The sequence below is a fragment of the Eptatretus burgeri genome, chromosome 15 (genome assembly GCF_056783735.1).
Source record: "Eptatretus burgeri isolate ZD-2024b chromosome 15, Ebu_testis_v1, whole genome shotgun sequence".
NCBI classification, from domain to species: domain Eukaryota; kingdom Metazoa; phylum Chordata; class Myxini; order Myxiniformes; family Myxinidae; genus Eptatretus; species Eptatretus burgeri.
The window spans coordinates 41,120,247-41,141,363 of record NC_140975.1 but is presented as its reverse complement, the minus strand read 5'-3'; the positions used below and the strand labels follow the sequence as shown (position 1 = coordinate 41,141,363).

The 21,117-nt window shown below is 44.2% G+C and overlaps 1 protein-coding gene across 1 annotated transcript in view; it reads left to right on the top strand.

Moving 5' to 3' along the window:
* LOC147012028 (protein ELFN1-like) overlaps positions 1 to 4,142 on the top strand; it is a 9,438-nt gene extending 5,296 nt beyond the window's left edge. The window contains exon 2 of the mRNA XM_085858041.1: positions 477 to 4,142. Within this exon, the coding sequence (XP_085714167.1) occupies positions 704 to 2,995 (2,292 nt within the window). The 5' untranslated portion in view covers positions 477 to 703 and the 3' untranslated portion in view covers positions 2,996 to 4,142. The remainder of the gene's footprint in view (positions 1 to 476) is intronic.
* Positions 4,143 to 21,117: the final 16,975 nt, after the last annotated feature.

Genomic DNA, 21,117 nt, shown 5'->3' with positions numbered 1-21,117 from the left:
AGTTATCGTATGGTCTTTTACACATTTATAACCTCAGAATGGTTTTGCCGCTGCATTCACCTTATCAGTGGTCGTGTTATGTCCGGGAGTGTTAATAACCATGTCGATAACCAGCACGCGACACGCTTCTCTTGTGCGCGAGAATCGAACGCCTTGAGCGTGCGCTTTGCATGGACTCACATGCACATCAGCTCCATCCATGAGCCGGGATCCGAGACCTCACGGGAGAGGGCGGGGATGGTGGATTAAGTAGGGTCCTTGATCCAGGACTTGAGAAGGGGGGGGTCACTTGGGGTAGGCGATGATGGGCTGGAGCAGGACAGGCAGAGTATGAAGGGCAGGGCTGGGAATGAGATTTAGGGGGCGGGGTACAGAGCGCGTGGGATTCGACAGCGCTTTGTTCATCCAGTACTGAGTGTCAAACCTCAGAGAGATCTCGTCCTACCTGCCAGTTGATATTTTCTCTCTTTTTCCAGAGAGTTCCCATTGGTGCGACGTCATGGTGCCTGCTTGAGGGATCTCCAAGTATTGGGGCGCAAAAGCAGCATCATGCGGTGGAGAGGAAAGGATGCGCACGGGGCCGCACCACCTGGTGTGTTCCCTCGTCTCTTCTACGTTCTTCCCACGCCCCGCATGGTCAAACCGACTCCGTCAAGCCTAACGAACGGCGGACTCTTCGAGTCCCGGCATTGACGAGCGAGGGATGCGACTCCACAGCCCTGGTGTGCGGCACTTCGCCACGTTCTGCTGTCGTCTCACCATCCTCTCGGTTCATGCCATCAAGGTTGCTGCCGACTGCTGGATCCTTGAGGGTGATAACGACGTGACACTTCGTGCCATCTGCAGCCAGAACATGCCTCCGTATGAGGAGGTTCCCCGCACTATCAATGGCTCCATCTTAGACCTGCGCCTCAACCGTAACCACATCAAGAAAATCAAGCAGGAGGACATAATGCGGTTTTCCAACCTCTCATACTTGGACTTAAGTCACAATCACATTGAATTCATCGAAGAAGGAGCTTTTTCCACTCAAGACTCACTGCGTGTGCTGAGACTCGGTACAAATCGCCTCGTGATGATTGGAAACCTCACCTTTAGCGGCCTGTTCTCACTCGAATACCTGTATCTCCAGTCAAATCATCTGAGGCGAATCTCTGCAAGCGCCCTCAAGGACTCCCCAAACCTCCGTACTCTGGACCTCTCTGATAACAAACTCCGGAACCTCAACCCGAAGACCATACAAAACTTGAGTCACCTCGAGTGGCTTCATTTGTCTGCGAATCCTCTACACTGCTCTTGTGATATGCTTCCGCTGCTCCGATGGATGTGGAGCTTTCGTGGTGTGGGGGTCCCAAATTTGGACTTGCTGCAGTGTCAAACCCCAGAAGATCTTATGGGCCAATTCCTGCTGCGCCCTCAGAAAGGCTTCCCGCGCACCACCAGGGAAGAGCTTTCTGAGTCCTGCAAAGGCTATACGCCTCCAGTGACATCTGAAAGCTCTTTGACTACTTCCACCGGTGAAGGGGAAGGTGCCGAAGCTCCCGCTGAAAGCTGCGAGACGTGCATGCCTGGTGAAGACGAGATCCCACCTGTGATCAGAGACGTCTCGCGCGGCAAGCAGGGGGGTGTTACGGAGCCTCCAAACACACGGCCGAGCCTCAAGTTGCTGCGGTTGTCACGTGGCTCTGCCACAATCCGAGTACGAATTCCAAGGCCCTTTGACCGCATGTACGCCCTCGCAAGTTACAACAATAGTCGTGAGCATGTTCTGCAGAATTTGCACGACCAGAGCGAGGATGTAACATTGCATGGGATTCCATCACGTGGCATGCACATGGTATGCGTGGTCTCCATCCGGAACGGGCCCAACACGAACCATACGTGCCTGCAATTGTCTGCTAAAGAGGAAGAAAATAAACTTCGCGACTCAGCACAACTCGGATTAACGAGTTCAAGCACGTACCGTGCAGCCGCTCTATTTGGCAGTGCAGGAGCTCTAGCCCTGGCCTTCATGGCCGCATTCTGTTTCATACGGCGTAAACACGAGTTGGAGCGGCAGCAGAGTGATGGGGGGCAGCGGGTTAAGTCCCCCAGTAGTGTTGCAGGAGTTCCCAGAGTGGGGGTCATGGAGCGAAGGAGTCCCCAAGAAAACAAAAGCCCAAGATTTGGACCACGATCCCCACAGAGTGGCTCTCTCAGCAAGAGTGAGTACATGGAAGTCCGGGCAGATGAGGAACACATGGAGCTTAGGCCATCTGGTGAGGACAGCGTCGAGATATCGACCATTGCTCGGGAAGTGGATCGTGTGAACCTCATCATTAATAGTTGCATTGACGTGCTTAAGTCTGATGCTAATGATCCAGTCAGCTCACTGGTGGATCAACAGCAAAATCTGCAGGAGGCACGCTTGGAGGCACCTGTTAGATCGGAGAGAACTGCTCGAAGCCTCCCTGCTCTAGACAAGGCAATGTATATTCCGCTTGGTTCCTGCAATCATGGAGCCCAGGGGGGCTGCACAAGCAGCGAACATGGGTCGCCCAGCCCCGGAGTAGTACGGGCTCACAGAGGTGCCGAGCGCAACCCTGTTCCTCTAACCCTTACTAACCCCGTCCTGCTTCCGCTCCACCCTGAGCCCCTTGGTGTGCCCCATGCTCGTCACTGCTTCTCCTGTCCTGGGCAGGCGAGCGGTGCGATTGAGGCTCCGTGCGGCTCTCCAAGCTCAGCTCGTGGTTCCGACCTCACTGCGGGCGCAATGGCTGTGCCTGGGGGCCGCGGATACGCATCCAGCCCCGAGGCGGCGGGATCTCGCGGGACACTGTCTTTGTTGCGGAGGCTTCGACGCCCCCTTCGTCGCACCGTAGCTCACATTTCCACAGAAGACGAACCACTGGCAGCGGGAAGTGCATTGAAGCGCAAGGTGCGCCTGGCACAGCACGAGGATTTGCATGACATATTGGACTACTGGAAGGGTGTAGGAGCACAGAGACGCTTCTAGCCCCGCCGGGTAAGCTCCGCAGGACCCACAAACTTTCCAGAACCCACCAACGTGCCGTTCATTTTATTTTATGTATTCTAACACATGCAGGGTGAAACCCCCAGCATTTCTACAACTATTGTGGGCGGCATGAAAAATCGACTCCATGTGTTTCGTGATCATGAAGCATATCAATGAGATATCCATGTGTTTCTATATGTATAGAAACCAGACTCGGTGTTGGAATGCTTGGAGCATCTGCTCAGAGTCTGGGAGGTCGGTGGTCAAACCCAGGCCGAGTCACACTAAAGACTTTAAAAATAGTACGTGCTGCTTCCTTGCTTGACATTCAACATTTATAAAAATATAAAAAAAAGGACAGAGCACGGACCAACAATGCTCGTAAGGCAATGGTAAACCACCCACTATAACCCTTGCCAACAAACTGCTTCGGCAGCACCAACGCTCTGCAAAGAGTATGGTACATCAAATCAAAAAAAAGTACACAAACACAGACACACACACCAAAATTTTAAAATTTCCAGCATATGTGACACCACTCCAACAAAAGTTCTAATTTAAATTTCATTTTTCTCTCGAGTCAGAGCTCAGAGGAAGCACACTTATCTTCGAGTTGGGCTTCATTCCCAGCCAGACTGTAAACTGCCACCCTGGTCTTGCACAGACGGACGGTAGTAATGATGAGTACACCCTCTTTTGGAGTTCACATTACTTTCCTTAATGTCGATTGCTGTACCCATTTTTGCTTTTCTTAACGTTGTTTATATACTGTACCTCAAAGTGTTGACCATTCTGTGTAATATTAGTAGTACCTGCCTTTGTAAAAGTTATATACTGTCCTGAAACAATGAGTACTTGGGATCAATTAGAATGGTACTCTGTGATTTCGCAGCCTGGTAATTATTATCAAGCTAGTCTCCGTTACAAATCATTCCAGTTCCAACTAATCATGTGCACCATAATCCCCATGGTGCCCGTTATATTTAATGTGCATCAAACCATCTTGATCTTTTCCTTTAGTTTTGAGCCATTTCCTTTGGTTAGTTCCCAAGCCCTTCCCATTTCATGACACTGGCTTATGCGTATGTCCCCAACAGAGCCTCTGTTTTAACTAAATAAATAAAATAAACATTCTCTTTTTTATCAACTGCATTTGTCTGCGTCGTGTCTAGGATTACGATGCTGCAAGGCAGCAGTTTCCCTTCCAGTTTACGGTTAAGGTGATCCAGGTGAGCCCGATTCCTGAATCACCAAGGTCTCCAGGGTGGAAGTGTTGTCATTTGTCTGATGAAATGAAAAGCCAATATTCCATCTCAATTGTGTCCTTGATCCGAGTGCAAGATGGTAGTAAAGTAACTGACGTACTCCATCTTTCCCAACACTTCATCCTACTATTAATTTGCAGTTGGTCACTAGCTTTGACACCAATACAGATTTTTTTTTTTTAATTATGGACATTCTGTTTCAAAAAGCTACATATATTGAAGAAACACGTTCAAATGGAGCACCTCGTCGCCATTAGAGCATTTAAGTTGCATAAAATGTTGTAATAAATGTGAATTGTTTCTCCCAGCTTGCCGGCTCGATGACAGAAGACATCATTTACATTTTTGCCTTCTCCATCCCTACGACCCTACGACCCTACCCCGTTTAGAATCCCATGCGGGCACAGGCAACTTGCGAGTGATGGTCAATACCTCCTTCCAATTTCATCTCCCAAATCCGGATCCTTACTCAAAACTTCGTCAATATGTATTCAAATCAATTTGAAGTCATTAGTTAATGTTCATTTAATTAATTAATCATGTGCTGGGATCTAAATCATTCAGCTCCGCTAATTGCTCTGTGATGTTCATGGGAATGCTAAGAGCATTTTGATGCGAAGGAGGTACCGAGCAACGTGTCTTGATGAACTGCACATCCTCTTTCACCTCGTTACGAATGCAGTTCATTCATACCATTGCGTCATGTGTCAAATTTCCATATGAGACCCCCCTGTGGAGTGAAAGGGAAGACTCATGATAGCTCCTTCCTTGAATCTTCACTCCCCAGAGGGGGTTTCACTCCCGGAGGAGGTAGGGGGCATACTTTTGGCATTGGGACAGGATATGTTCTTTTCAGCCAAGTTGTGCCATTCCCCTATGCATAGTTCATGCTCGCCTTCGAACGGGAAGTCACCCGTGATGGCATTCTCCCCACGATGCCTTCACATATCGATGTTGCACCGTTCACGGCTTGGGAGGTGCCATACCAAGAACCGAGCTGTGGATTTTGGCCTGGCTTTCACGTGGAAATGAAATGAAGTAGCATGAATTTCTTCGACCACTGAGCTGAATTCAAGTTCAACTAGAAAAAAACAATCAGAGATTGCACACCCTCACCAGGGCTTGTTTTGTGTGCTGGTGTGCGGTGTGTAGATGATGCAGTGACCACTTGGGTTTATGGTTATACAGCGGACAGACCTCTTCAGGTTTATTGTATAGATTCAGTTCCAATTGTATGTACTTTATATTCTCACATGCTTAATAGTATGTCCTGTATCGACGTACTCACATTGTAGTAGTACGTACTTTATAGACGTACTCAATTGAAAAAGAAAAAAGATATTGTGTAATACTGGCTACCACCTGGTGGCGTTTGTTTCCTACGTCAGCACATTATGTGCAGACAGAGAGACAACCTTACAAACGGACCCAAATGCAATGCCCTCTGGCGAGAGAGAAAACGCTTGTGGAAATGTTTTTTGTGAAACAGCACCACCATGATCCATAACACTCACTTCACATTCTTTACACTCATTCATTACACCTGGGGATTATTTTATTTATTCCTTGACCTGCACATGGCTGAATCGTTTTCTGTGGCACAGCTGTGCTGCTGATGCAATGCCCCTGTTACCAATAAGCTCGTACTCATTTTGCCAACCTCAGAAGGATGACCATCCTCAGAAGGATGACAGGCTGAGTCAACCCTACCTGGTGTTAATTCAACAGCCCGACAGTGGCTTGAACTCAAGACCTTAGGATCTTAAGCCAAGCACCTTAACCATTAAGCCAACACCAGGCCTTGCACCTGAGGTGAGGAGACCCGAGTGAATGACGGTAAAAACACAAATTCATTTAAGCAGGAGTTTGTTTCGAAAGTCAATGAGCACATCGGAGAGTAATCAACCAGTTATGGTGGAAACCGAACAAGGGACTTCCCAAAGTTCTTCACTGCAATGGACGGATAGCAGTCGTGATTCGCTCCGACTACAACTGAGCAGTACTGTGACATCACATGTGGCAGAGTTTTTCTAAAGAAAACATTTTGATGATAAAAGGAAGTCCACGTTTAATTGTAAATATTCAGAATGGGTAAACTCATGTTTATTTCCCCACCTGAGATGACGGCACTGATAGAGATAGACAGACACAGAGGTTGCAGGTCTGCAAGATAACTGGGTCAGGAGGATTTGCGGGAGTGAAGCGGGTGCATAGAAGGATGGATGAATCGAGAGAGGAGATTGGTGTGCAGATGAGCTTGACGGGGAGATTGGTGAAATGCCGGCTGAGATGGGCTGGACACTTGGTGCGGATGGGGAGAAGAGAGAATGGCAAAGAGAGTGGATAGGTTGAAGGATGAAGGTAGGAGAAAAGAGTAGACCGCGATTGAGATGGGAGGATTGTGTGAGGAGGGATATCAGTCAGTTGGGAGTGGTTGGAGAGTGGAGAGAGTTGGCTGATGACAGGGGAAAATGGAGGAGCATTGTGGTCAAGACAGGGAAAAGACTGGTACCATTGGACCTCACTCCTTATAAAGGGAAGAGGAGAAGAATAAATGTTTCTCTACTATTAAACAGCCATGCTGGACCAGCATGTTAAAAGACCAGCAGCATGTTAAAAGACCAGGACGGCATGTTAAATACTGGACCAGCATGGGAAAGTATCAAATTAAGCACAATCGTGTTTTGAAGTCCCGTTCACAAATTTATGGCTGAAGGTTGTGGTGTCATCCAAGACTTGGAATAGTGTTCCTCTTACAAACTTTGACTGTTTTCTGAATTTCCTGAAATGGGTCCATATATTTATTAGGTACGCAAACATGGTGGAATTTTTGACCCCCACATCCTTCCAAACTCAATTCCTTTCTCTCTACACTCCCCCACCCATCGATCTGCCCTAACATCCTCCCTCGTCATCGTTTTCTCAATTTCAATTCCCTCTTGAGCCACGCTCGGCCACCTGATGCATACATAATAAGTAGATGCCCTCTTAAAACCCACATGGAAAATTAATGAAATGGTGCTGAACATGGCATTTACATGATTCATTTCTGTACATTCGTCACAAATTAAAAATCCAAAGAAAGAACACGTTTTCCAGTGACCACCGTTGGTAAGGGTCATTCACCCTTAACACTCGGTTTAACGAAGGGACTAGTCTACCAATAGAAATAGACATGAGCCACTTTGCCTTTTAACAGTGACATCACAATGTAAACTAGAGGGGGAGCACTCGGGAGAGTGCAAAACCTCCGCCGCCAATACTGCTGGGTCACTCAAGTGAACCTTATATCTTATTCATTAAATATGTCAAGTGCTGACAGAGTAATAGTTCTTTTCTCCAACATTTTTTTTTGGGGGGGGGGTTGGAAATCACTTAAAACATGTAGAAATGCAAAAATAATTCCCTCAAACAAATTTCTTTTGGGGGGGGGTTGGAAATCACTTAGAACATGAAGAAATGCAAAAAAAAAAGAAATCGAAATTTTGTTGAAAAAAAAAGTTGCAAAAATTTTTTTTTTCTCGAACAATTTCTTTTGGGGGGGTTGGAAATCACTTCAAACATGTAAAAAAAAAATTTTTCTCAAACAATTTTTTTTGGGGGGTGGTTGGAAATCACTTAAAACAAGTAGAAATGCAAAAAAAAAAAAAATTTTCTCTAACAATTTTATTTGGGGGGAGGGGGGACCAAGTCCAAAATCTAATGGAATGATCCTTGGACCATACCTAACCCCCACCAAGTTTCGTCGAAATCCGTCGAGGAGTTTTTTCCGTAATACTGTTCACAAACAAACAAACAAACAAACAAACAAACAAACAAACAAACAGAAAGGGATGAAAACAGTAACCTCCGATCTTCGATGGCGGAGGTTAATTATTTACTGGAGAATGCTGGGTAAGCTAGGGTTTGGGTTAACCCCCAAATCATAGACCAACATATAATACTGATTGCTAAAGATCCAAGTTTGGGTTTTCAACTAAAGCCCATTTGAAATGCTGTATCACCCACAGTCTCATTTTGTCTTTTGATCAATAACCGCCATGAATGTAGAGACATTATCCATGAGTTATCTCTCCCTTGGTGTGGATAAAGCCACGGTACCAACCAACATGGGCTGCCAGGATGTCTTAGAGGTATGCCCACTGGCTTCTCAGCGATATAGCCTGGGTTTGAATCCCGACCCAGCTATAAACTGTGGTGCTTCACATGCAGAGTGATCCATCAATGTGTGTGCCGTCCCTGGGATGTGTGTTAAACTCAGCGTCCAATCCTGCGACATTAGTTGGTGGTCGTTGAAGATCCCACGGTGTCCTTTGCAAATAGTTGGCGAGTTATCGCCGACACCCTGAACAAATTCCATGTTTGTGTCATAACCTACAGAGGGCACTGCATCAGTGGCACAGCAACGCCCTCAGAAAAATATGCTACCCCACAACCTTGTGCTGCATACAAAAAAAGTTTCTGGCATCACATAGATGAGGTGGCATTTTCTTCTTTCAGATGTAACACATGGCTGTGGGGTAGCATCATTGGCTGAGAGCACAGCTGTGGCACTGATGCAATGTTAATGGCAGGAATTTGTAATTTGTTAATGAGTGTCGGTGATAGCTCACCTACACTCGTCATGAGGGCACAATGGGATCTTTAACACCCACCAACTAATGCCAGCAGATGCCTGTTTAACGTCCATCCGAGGGACGGCATGTTAAATACTGGAATGACAATTTATAGCTGGGTTGGGATTCGAACCCAAGTGAGACAGCTTAGAAATGAGTGTGCATACCCCTCTGGTCCATCAATGTCAGCTCTACTCCACTTTAATGGCCCAACTACATATGCACTTTTGGCTCTCCACAACTTCCTTTACCTCAATTTAGTGTACCCTAACGATTGCTAGGAAGGCAATGGCAAACCACCCAGTATAACCCTTTTTTTGTATACCTTGTCGAGGCTCGTATGAGAGCTAACACACAACACAAAGCGGGGAGGGGGGGCATGAGACAAGAGGGGAGGGAGTGGGAAGGACAAAACAGTGGGGAACAGACATTAAGAGATCTGTGGAAGGGAGAGGGGGTGGGGAAGGGGTATACAAGATGGACATTACAGGGACTTTCAGGAAAGAAAGCAGGGAATTTGAAGGAGGTGGGTTTGGGTCCATTATTCATTCATTTTAAACCAATGCAAATGAGGAACACAATTTTTTTAACGTGTAAAGACAGTCAAGTTAACATGATTGGTGCACCATCTAGCTATATATCTTCTATCTATATATTACTAAATCTCTCATCTTCTATGTATGTATGTATGTATGTATGTATGTATGTATGTATGTATGTATGTTCCCGAAATACAGCCAAAACGGTACATGATAGCGCAAAAATTTTGGGCCCACCTTAGTCTACATTCTCCTGCGGTGTGCAGTGTCAAGTTTTGTTCAAATCGTGCAAAGAAAAAAATTATTAAAAAATCAATTCCCGATTCAGTCAAGTACTCTTCGGGATTATTTGATCAATGCAAACAACCTCAGCGGTATAGTTCGCTGGAGCGATCTTTTTTTTTTTCTTGAAATGATTTTTTTTTCATCAACCGCTGTCACAACGGGAACCCAACGGGTTCAAGGGTCGTCTAGTATATTACTGAAACTCTCATCTTGTATGTATGTATGTATGTATGTATGTATGTATGTATGTATGTATGTATGTATGATCCCAAAATACAGCCAAAACGATACACGATAGCATGAAAATTTTCAGCCCATCTTGCTCACCGTTCTCCTGCGGTGTGCAGTATCAAATTTCGTTCAACGAAAAAAAAAATTAAAAAATCAATTCCCGATTCAGTCAAGTACTCTTCGTGAGTATTTGATCAATGCAAACAACCTCAGCGGTATAGTTCACTGGAGCTATCTTTGTGTTTTTTTTCTTGAAATGATTTTTTTCATCAACCGCTGTCACAACGAGAACCCAACTTGTTCACAGGTCATCTAGTGACTTTTAAAACAAAATTATGATTTGTTTATCCAAACTGAAAAAAAACACTTTCTGAATCTTCATGGATGGAATTTTTTTTTCTTAGTTGTGGAGTTTAAGGCTCTCCAAGGAACTGCCTACAAAACACACACACACACACACACACACACACACACACACACACACGCACGCACGCACGCACGCACGCACGCACGCACGCACGCACGCACGCACGCACACACACACACACGACAACACTTGACTCGACCTCAGACGAACATTCACTGAGCTTGGGTGGGAGTGACGTCACTTCCCAGAAAACTCTGGTTACCAGCGACGCCATCTTTATGATGTTGCTATTCTCTCCACACTCACCATGGTAACTAAGGATACATTTCCCCCTCCCCATGAATGCCAACCTATTTGGTTTGTCTGCGCTCTGTCCTTTAAATGCTGATCATCAAGCAAGGAAGACGTTTGTATGACTAGGTCAGGATTGGAATCGAACCACCGACCTCCGGGACTCAGAGCGGACGCTCTTTCCATTATGCCACCGAGTCTGCCAATCAAATGTTTGCCAACTGTCATGGGAAGCAATGAGAACCTGACATTTCAGGCGTTAACCCTTCATCAATACTAGCCTTCATGAGCAAGCCGAGTTGTTCATTCTGCTTTTTGTAAGCTTAACTAGTCAGCTAGATTATCTCAATGACTCAATGAAAATAGCATTTTCAGGGTTAAATTGGGAGTAGCAGGACAAAGTGAGCTAAACCCACCAACATCGGTTCGCCATAAACAACAAACTTATGTGGTTTAGTCAATAAAAATATATATATCCTTGAATTGTTGTGTTATCGATGAGTTATGATAATTGCAGGGTGTTTGTCATCTGAGTTATTGATCAGTTAGCTCATCCATGGGTTAACCAGAAGATAGTCAGTGTGTCCACAAGTTACCAAAGAGCAATGACTACATCCTTGTATTAGGTAAAAAAAAAAAAAACAGAGGGTGTCTGTGGGCTAGCCAAAGAGCAGAGAGTGCATCCGTGAGTTAGCAGTCAATTGCTTTTAAAACAAGTGATGAGTTTGATGATGAACAGGAATAAAGGAAGTTGAAAGGGAAAGTCCCAAAGTCTTGTGTAATGCAGGTACACCTCTATAGTCTGGAGACAGTTGCATTGATGGAGAGACAACAGATGCTTCAGGTCCGTGAGAACAACTGGGTCAGGGTAATTGTGGGAGTGAAAAGGATGGATAGAAGAAAGATGAATGAACTTAGAAAGATCAGTGTGAGAATGAGCTTGACAGGAAGACTGGTAAAGAGCCGGCTGAAATGGACCTGGTACAGATGGAAGAAAATAGACTTCCAAAGAGAGCAGATGTGTTGAAAGAGCATGGCAGGAGAAAAAAGGGGGTAGACCGCAGTTGAGAGGGGAGGATTGTGCGAAGAGGGATGTTAGAAAGGTGGAGGTGGATGGAGAGTGGAGAGAGATGGATGGTGATATAGGGTGGTGGAGGAGTGTTCTTGATAGAGCAGAAACCAACTTATACATTCTCTTCAATTTCATTCTTCCCTCCAGGTCTTCAAGGCTGCTGTTCACCACAATCTCAGATCATCCCATATCCAAAACTATTATCCATACCAATTAAACCACAACCACCCCAAATTTTGCCTTTTTCCATGTTGTCCCCCCCCCTTGCATTCTCCTCTTCTCCTCATCATTACCTGCATTCCTTGTTTGTCCATCTCCATCTGTTCCTCCCTCTACCCTGTTGTTGGCATTTCCCCATTCTCTCTCTTTCTGCTGTTCCTTTTCATATGTTGTGGCCTGATCCATTCTGTGTTCGAGCTCTTCCAGGATCCTTGACTCTATATACAAAAGCAGCTCAGTACCAGTCGGCCTCAGCCCATATAAATGCATTTTGAGGCAGAACACAAATATGTGATATATATATATATATATATATATATATATATATATATATATATATATATATATATATATATATATATTTCTATATATATTTATATATATATATCTTCTTCTTCTGCTTTCGGCTGCTCCCGTTCGGGGTCGCCACAGCGGATCATCCGTATGATCCACATAGTAATTTGGCACATGTTTTACGCCGGATGCCCTTCCTGACGCAACCCAGGTCGCCTCTTATGACACAGGGATATGGTACACCTATTTTAACCGGGGTATACACCGGCTCAGTGCACTGGTACTCATTTTGCCGACCTCGGAAGGATGACAGGCTGAGTCAACCCCCTGGTGAATTAATTCAGTGGCCCAACGGGGCTTGAACTCGGGACCTTTTGGATCCCAAGCCACTGCCCTAACCACTGCGCCAACACCAGGCTCTGTTATATATGTATATATATATATATATATATATATATATATATATATATATATATATATATATATATATATATATATATATATATATATATATATATATATATATATATATATATATACACATTGTTACGGTTGAGGAAATTCGCAAACCACCATTCAGGTCCCGTAGGTGAGATATCTCTGTAAGTACATGTGTAGTTAGCCCCAACCCCGTTATTTAGAGGGAATAAATGTGATTCATTCGGGCTGCGACCCTTTAAGATAGCCATTTTTCTGTTCTATCTTCATTTTGAACCAACCACGTCTCAACCGCCATCACACAACAACCACCAACCGCAACGCCGCTTCACAACAACAACAACAACAACAACAACGCCAACAGCCACGACCTTTACCTTCACAACTCGCTCCTGCAAACATCGCATCACCGCAATTCCAAACGTCGCCATGGCCATGGACCAGCACTTTAAAACCTCCACCACCTTCGCCTCTCCTTCTGCGGCCATTCCCGCACCGCTTTTGGGCACCGAGCGTCAGGCTGTCCTGGCCTCGTGCGGGACGCGTGCCGAGCCGCGGGTGCAAATAGCGGCCTTTCCGAGGAGAATTCGGATCAGGAATGATACACGCCCACTTCTGATCTGTCCAATCAGCAAGCGCGGGGCGGTTTGGCCCCGCCTCCAGGCGTGTCGGAGTAGAATCGAGAAATGCAAATTCGAGGATCAGGGGAGACTCATGCCCCTTTTTCTCCATCCAATGGGTGAGCATGGCTCCACCCCCGAGCTCGTTCTGATCCAGAAATTTGCATATGGGTTCTCCTGCCGGACTATAAAGCGCCGAGCGCGGGGCGAATTTAGTCAGAGTTTGAGTTGGAGAAGGGTTGGAGGCAGTCGGCTGAGGAGAACCGGGTCTGGAGAGTGGCAGTCTGTCGGGGTTCGGAGTCTGTCGGGGAGCTGCAGAGAGAGGAAGCTTGGAGCCTGGAGTGCAGTCGAGGTGATTTGCTGCAGTCGGCTGAGGAGAATTGCGGAGGGGACCGGATACCTCGGGTCCGAGGCAAGGAAGACGGCGGTCGGCGACGAGGTCGCAGTGGAGTCGCTCGTCGCGGGACCCAAGCAAGCCAGCTATCCTCTTTCCCCAGAGCATCAACAATTCCCCCCCTTTTTTCCCCCCGTGCTGAGATAGTGCGAAAAGGGGGCCCCGTTCCCACCCCACTCCAAGCAGTGCCAACGAAACCCGCGAAGGAGCGCGGAGTCGGGGCACCGCCGCCACATTTGCGGCTCATCACAAGACACGGGTAGGATCCACCCGGTCTCGTGGCCCACAGGCCCCGTCTGCCCCCTTGTCTTTGAGGGTGGCCCTTTTCTTTTGCTTTTGGGTAAATGTGTTGTCAGCGCCGTCTGTAAAGTAAAACTGTGTAAGTGTGGCCGTGTGCTGGCGTAGTCGGTAGTAGATCTGCATTGTTGTGTTTCTTTTGTAACATCTGCTTTTGGTGCATAATTGTTGTAATTGTATATGTGTGCTCTCCGTGTGCTGCGGAATAAATGTGCATTATGTTGAACTGTTTTTCCCGTTTTGCTTCGTCTTTTCTTTAATTGAATCTCCATCTTGCTTCACGTAAAGGGTTGGTAGTGGGCTTAATACGCCCGATAATTAATCGGAACCGTCGAGGCCGACGATAACACCGCTCGGTTATGCCGATAGTACAGAACGGGTCGCTTCAGTTGCCCGTGTCCGGAGTCGACCTGCGGCGAGGTGCGATCGCCCGGTCTACCCTCCGCGTGAGTACTTAGGTAGGTCGAATTTGGCGAACAACCCTATCCCACGCGGGCGCCGATTGGCACGATCGTGGTGAGGCCGAAAGGCCCACCCGTGACTAGTTCCCGGCGTTAGTCCGAGAGGGTCACGACAGAATTGTCCGTCCGGTGGGCGACGTGCCGCAATTCGAGTTACGTGGCCGCTCGCATGCCGGCGGGCGCGAATTCGCAACAATATATATATATATATATATATATATATATATATATATATATATATATATATATATATATATATATATACAGTATATATAAATATATATGCCATTCTGTGGTGATGCAATCCAGTGAGCCGTTGCAAAATGATGACAACAACAGTAGTATTAGTGTAAATATTTAATAAATTTTAAAGCCATTTTCAAGGCAATCCTTAGCTCAGTTCAGCTTAGAGATGTATTGGGTGGATCAGATGTTCAGTTAACCCTAGATTTTAGGACTAATGGCGCGTTTATTTTCGAGCGGGAGAGCAATATGTCCACTATATGGCACTACTGTGGAAGAATCGAATGTGCTCCTCAGTAAAGAGGAACTACAAGCTAATATTTTGAAGTGAATATTGTGTTATGGATGAACACTTGAAATTTCATCAAATGTGGGATGAGCGTTGTCATTTCAGCTTTTTGCTGCCACCAACTGAAATTGAAACTAGAGCAAAGTCGATGGCATGCCATCGCAAATCCCCACGCTTTCCACCTAAAGTAGAGTTGAAAGATGGCAAAAAGTTCCACCAGAAATGACCCAATATCAAATTTTGAGTTTTAAAAAAAAATCCCTTTTGACACCTATGATCACCAGTCCCCACCACCTGGGACATGAACTGGGTTTCAAAACCAAAAAATCGTTAAATATTTCATGCACCCCCAATGATGATTGCATATACAAAGTTTCGTTTAAATATGTTTTAAAATGTGCCCACAATTGCATTTTTCTATATTTGACCTTTTGACTCCTCCCCAGGGGGCAGGCCCAAAATGATACTGCTCCTGCACTTCCTTGCCATGTGGTGATCATAACTCCCAAGTGAATTGGTGAAAATTTAGGAGGAGATAGCATGACAGACAGACAGACAGACAGACAGACAGACAGACAGACAGACAGACAGAGCCAATTACAATATACTCCCGTTTTATTTTTTTTCAAAAAGTGTGGAGATAGTCGCCATTGTACCAGAAAAGGTATTGATAATGATGATACAGAAGTGATGAAAAAACCATTTGTGGTTAAAAAGGTCACCAAGTCTCCTCCATAAATCAATCCAGTATTGTAAATCTTTCTCTGCCAGAAAGTTTCTTTCTTGGTACTTGTGAGCTCCTAACGATTCACATGAAGGTTTTTGTTTGTGCAGTAAATTGAGTATGGCCTTCCTCTAGTCTGGTTGCATGTGCTCTCTAACTCTTCTTTTCCTCCTCAGAAGCAGTGGAGTCCAAAGCCTTGCACTTCACCAACAGTTCCAGGTGAGCTGAGACACAGGACTTATTTTCCTACCGTTATCCGAGTAAGTTGTCTCTACATTTCCATTGGCTTTGTTCTGGCCTCACTTACCCTGCATTTTGGACTCTACCCACCCACGCCCCCTGTCCCCAACCCTAAACCATCATTCTTGTTAATCTTGCAAAATCCAACCTCCCTGCTCACCACCATCCCTCGTGTCTTTTCTCACATCAAGAACTACCCCCTCCATCTTTATGCAATCCTGCATCCTCCCACACCCTTCTCTTCCAATCCTTAAAAATTGGCTGTTCACCAACCTCTTGTGACTTCCCTCAGTTATCCATGACTTTTACGACTCTTACTTAACATGTCACCCCACGCCCGCGAAGTAAAAAGTGGGGTTAAGCAATTGGTTCAGATCCATCCATCCATCCGTCTGTATGATCGAGGAATAACTTACATAAATCAAATGTTGTATTTTGAACATGCATCAGAACAGGAATAGGAAAACAAGTTGGCCGGTTTACAGTATTTTGGCTCTGCATTCATCCCAACCGTACATGCGCAGAGAGGAGTGAGATAATATTTTCACTCTGTCTGCCTGTCTGGCAGGCAAACAACATCGAAAATCATTCCAAACAGGAAACTTACCGTTTTTAAGGATGTTATAAAGAACACAAACAACAGGCACGGATAACTAATGTAACTTGTTTGATAGGGTGGTGTCATTGACAATGGGTAAAATGGTGGTAAAACCCAGAATTAATTTACTTATCCACCCTTAAACCTCTTTAAACCTTTATTTAAATTGAATTAAACACTTGAACATTGTACAACACAAATCACCTTCATCATACTTCAAAGAACCTCCAGTTTTGCAGTACTTGGACATGTTCTTTCGGGTCATGTATGAGGTGGTGCTTAAGACTGCCTCAGGAACACTAAATGTCTGGATTTTTTTTTAACGATCTCTAAAATCATTATTGTATTAAAATTGAAGTATATACCTTAACATTGCATGGGATATCGTGTTCTATGAACTCCCTGGTTTTCTCAAGTCTTGTCCCACAAATTCGCTATGTTTGTCCCATGCCTTCCACCCTCTCATTCGTGAGACCAGACACTGTATTTAAAACAACTAAATAAATAAAACTATGCAGATATGACGGCATGTTGTTCCAGTTCTTCACACTCACGTAGAACTGTATACGCTCGCAAGACCATATATAATATGGACAGAGGTTGAAAATTCCACGAAAGGCTTTTGAATATTACAATATGAGGAAAACCAGAAGCAAGAAGAAAACCAATAAACTTGGTGCAGTGGGAATGGAATTTTTTTGGGGGAGGGGGGGAAATCCTTATCGGAAATAATGTACAATATATTTTGACACATCCAGCTCAAAAATCCAAATCAGTGAGCAACATTTTAAAAAGTGTATTAAATGAGTTATTTAATCGTGAAACACCTGCCAAGGCTTGTGACAGCATGGGCTGTTGTGGGAATGTCAACAATCTCTCCTCGTTATCTGCCAAATAGGTTATTCTGCTGAGCCTTCCTCAAAGGAATTTAATGTAATTGGATTTGGAGATGGATATATAATATTGTATTAATGTACATTAAATCATTAAATCAAGGTTAATATAATTTAATGATCAAATAATAGTTCACCCTGAAACTGCACAGGGTTCCCGAGACTGGTAGCGAAACCAATTCGTTCGTTAGTATTTAATTAAACAATATTACACAGACAGTTCATTTTAAAAAGTAAACAAATGGTATATATATATATATATATATATATATATATATATATATATATATATATATATATATATATATATATACACACACACACACACACACACACACACACACACACACACACACACACACACACACACACACACACACACACACACACACACACACACACGAATAAAAGGCAATGTGTGTGTGTGTGGGTGTGGGTGTGTGTGTCAGTGTGTGTGTCTCCTCCATAACTCCAAAACTATAAAACCTATCAGCCTGAAACTTTGCATGCACACTAAGAAAACTCCAAGGAAGTGGAAGAGTGAAAATTGAGTGTTTGGGTTAATTAAAACACCTCTTTTGAACATAATTAACGGCCTTATTTAATTATATCCTTCATCAGGCGATCCTCGACCCCCGAGCTCTCGAGGTCTTGAGGCGTTTCCTTGGTCACCTCGCTGGGGTCTGAAGCCGCCATGTTTTTTGGCCTGCTTAACCATGCCTTGACCTGGAACAGGCCGCAAAGATTTCTTAACGATAAAGTTTTTTTCCACTTTCCTCACTCATATCAAATGCCTGGTCATCATAGCTACGAATCATTGTATACATCGCTTTTGTAAGTTCTATGTTTTTCAAATTAGGAGCTTGGAGTGATTTCTTGCATTATATGATATCCGATTTTCCACGATCTACTTTCACAGACTAATTAAAGTGCATCATCAAAATATTAATTCGGTTTTGAGGATCGAATATTGTCCAGAATAAATAAGTGTTGAGATCTGTTGTGAAATTGATAATTTAAAGAAATAACGAGTTTTACAACTAAGTCGATATACCTATTTACTTTAAGCAAGCAAGGCTATGTTCGCTCCTCCATACATACACCAGAAAATGTGACATTTCCAAAGCATTAAACTTATCTTTTTCTGCTGTTTGGAGAATTATATTGAGTGAACAAAAAATTTAGAAATGTGCCAAAATTAACCAGCTTCATTGAGCTACATGATTGAATAAGGCAATGTCCCCACACATTGGGGACAGGGTGAGACCACACACCCTGTCCCCCAGAGGGACTGCCTATCCATAGCGTCTGCCAGATCTGTGTATATTTTCGGAGCTTTTGTGAGGTGCTCTCCAGCGAATCAAAGCAAATTTGGTGAAAACGGATATTTAAAAAAATTGTTATGATGCTTGTGTGGACGCCGAACCAATGTACCATGTGACACGAGCACAGACAAGCAGGCAAAATGCGGATTTTCTGAAATATTTATTTCATGGGCGATTGAACTTTGCAATGTCTCCAGGGTTGTTCTGCATTAAGCTGCAACTCATTTGTGGATAAAGTCACCATTTCATTAATTAATTTTATTTCATTAACTTCTGCGTGTGCGGTGAACACGGGCTTTAAAGTAAAAGGGACCCTTTATGGTATGCAGCGACAGCCTGGCCAACCATTCCTTATCAACCATTTCATTGGAGTGCTTGCATGAGTGCTTAAGCCACTTGCCGAGTGTTGATTGTAAAGAATAATGTTTGCGAACATATCCCTGAAATGTATATATATATATATATATATATATATATATATATATATATATATATATATATATATATATATATATATATATATATATGTATATATAACATTGTTTTTCAGTGAAAGCTCCTCAAGGTTTTTGGGTTGTATATAGTAAGTACTGCAGTTGGTAATCACAGTGACTCCAACTTGCCAATTCCTGAAAAATCGCCAATACCAGCCAAGTACGTGTGTGTGTGTGTGTGTGTGTGTGTGTGTGTGTGTGTGTGTGTGTGTGTGTGTGTGTGTGTGTGTGTGTGTGTGTGTGTGTGTGTGTGTGTGTGGTGCGTGCGTGCGTGCGTGCGTGCGTGCATGTATGTGTTATTCATTAAGCATAACATATTATTTCTGCGAACTCCCTGACCCCCATCTGTCTCTGTCTATCTCTATCTCTCTACCTCTCCCTATCTCTATCTCTCATATCCTTGCTCTACCCCCTCCCAATACAGTGCTGTACCCTCCTCCCACATCTCCTCTCTCTCTCTCTCTCTCTCTCTCTCTCTCTCTCTCTCTCTCTCTCTCTCTCTCTCTCTCTCTCTCTCTCTCTCTCTCTCTCTCTCTCTCTCTGTCTCTGGACATATCCTGATGGTGGTTATGTCTGGACAGTGTTTGTCTCTGGATGTGTTCAGGTGGTATTCATCTCCGGACATGTCTGGGTGGTGTTCGTCTCCCGACGCATCTGGGTGGTGTTCATCTCCCGACGTGTCTGGGTGGTGTTCATCTCCCGACGTGTCTGGGTGGTGTTCATCTCCCGACGTGTCTGGGTGGTGTTCATCTCCCGACGTGTCTGGGTGGTGTTCGTCTCCCGACGTGTCCGGGTGGTGTTCATCTCCCGACGCGTCCGGATGGTGTTCATCTCCCGACGCGTCCGGGTGGTGTTCATCTCTCGACGCGTTCGGGTGGTGTTCGTCTCTGGACGGCTTGGCTCCAGATGATATTTATGTTTGAATGGGAGTTTGTCTCCAGACTTGTCCAGACAGGAGTTTGTCTCTGGACGGGAATTTATTTCCAGGCCGTGTTTACAGTATGACTGAAAGAAAATGGATTTCAGACATTATTTTGTTTTCATCTTCACTGTTATTCCATGCAGAATCATTTTGAGGAGACAGTATGAATCGTAATTAATGCTCCACCACACGTCTGCTGTCTTCCCTTCACCTCTCACTGTCTTCCCTTCCCCAACCCCTTGTCACTCCGCCTCCCCCAACCTCTTAACTCTCCCCGCTCTCTCCCACTCCCCACCCCTCTCTCCTTCTTCCCCCTCTTGTATTACCGTCAGCGAAGCGACCGGTGGTATTTGCTCGTAATATATATATATATATATATATATATATATATATATATATATATATATATATATTTATATATATATATATATATATATATATATATATATATATATTTATATATACAGGCTGTCCCAAAAGTCATCTAGGGATTTAGAAATTAAATAACATTTCTGTTTTTTAATAATTTATGATTATTTTTATACCGAAAGAAGATTTGCAAAACGTAGATAAATTTGCTTTATTTATGAAAAACTGATACAGCTTAGATGTCCTCCAATAACAGCATACAGCATACAGACAATAACAGATTTAACAGCATTTTCCATAACAGCAGACAATAACTCTGGCTGCAGCCCTCAAATTTCTGCACAGATGGTGTCCTTGAGCTGCTGAATTGTATGGGGCTTAGTGATGTATACTCGCTCCTTAAGGTAACCCCAAAGAAAATAATTGGGAGGCATCAAATCAGAACGTGATGGCTGGGAAAATTTTGAATTTCACGAAATTATTTGGTGCCCATGCTCTTTCGGTGAGAATAATTGATCGATGAAATTTAAAATAAAATTCCACGATTTTGGTTCTTTGTTAAGTTGTGAATTTTTCCATGGGTAATTTCCAAATGTCAATGAAAATTCTGAAAAGAAAAGAAAAACAAATGATTAA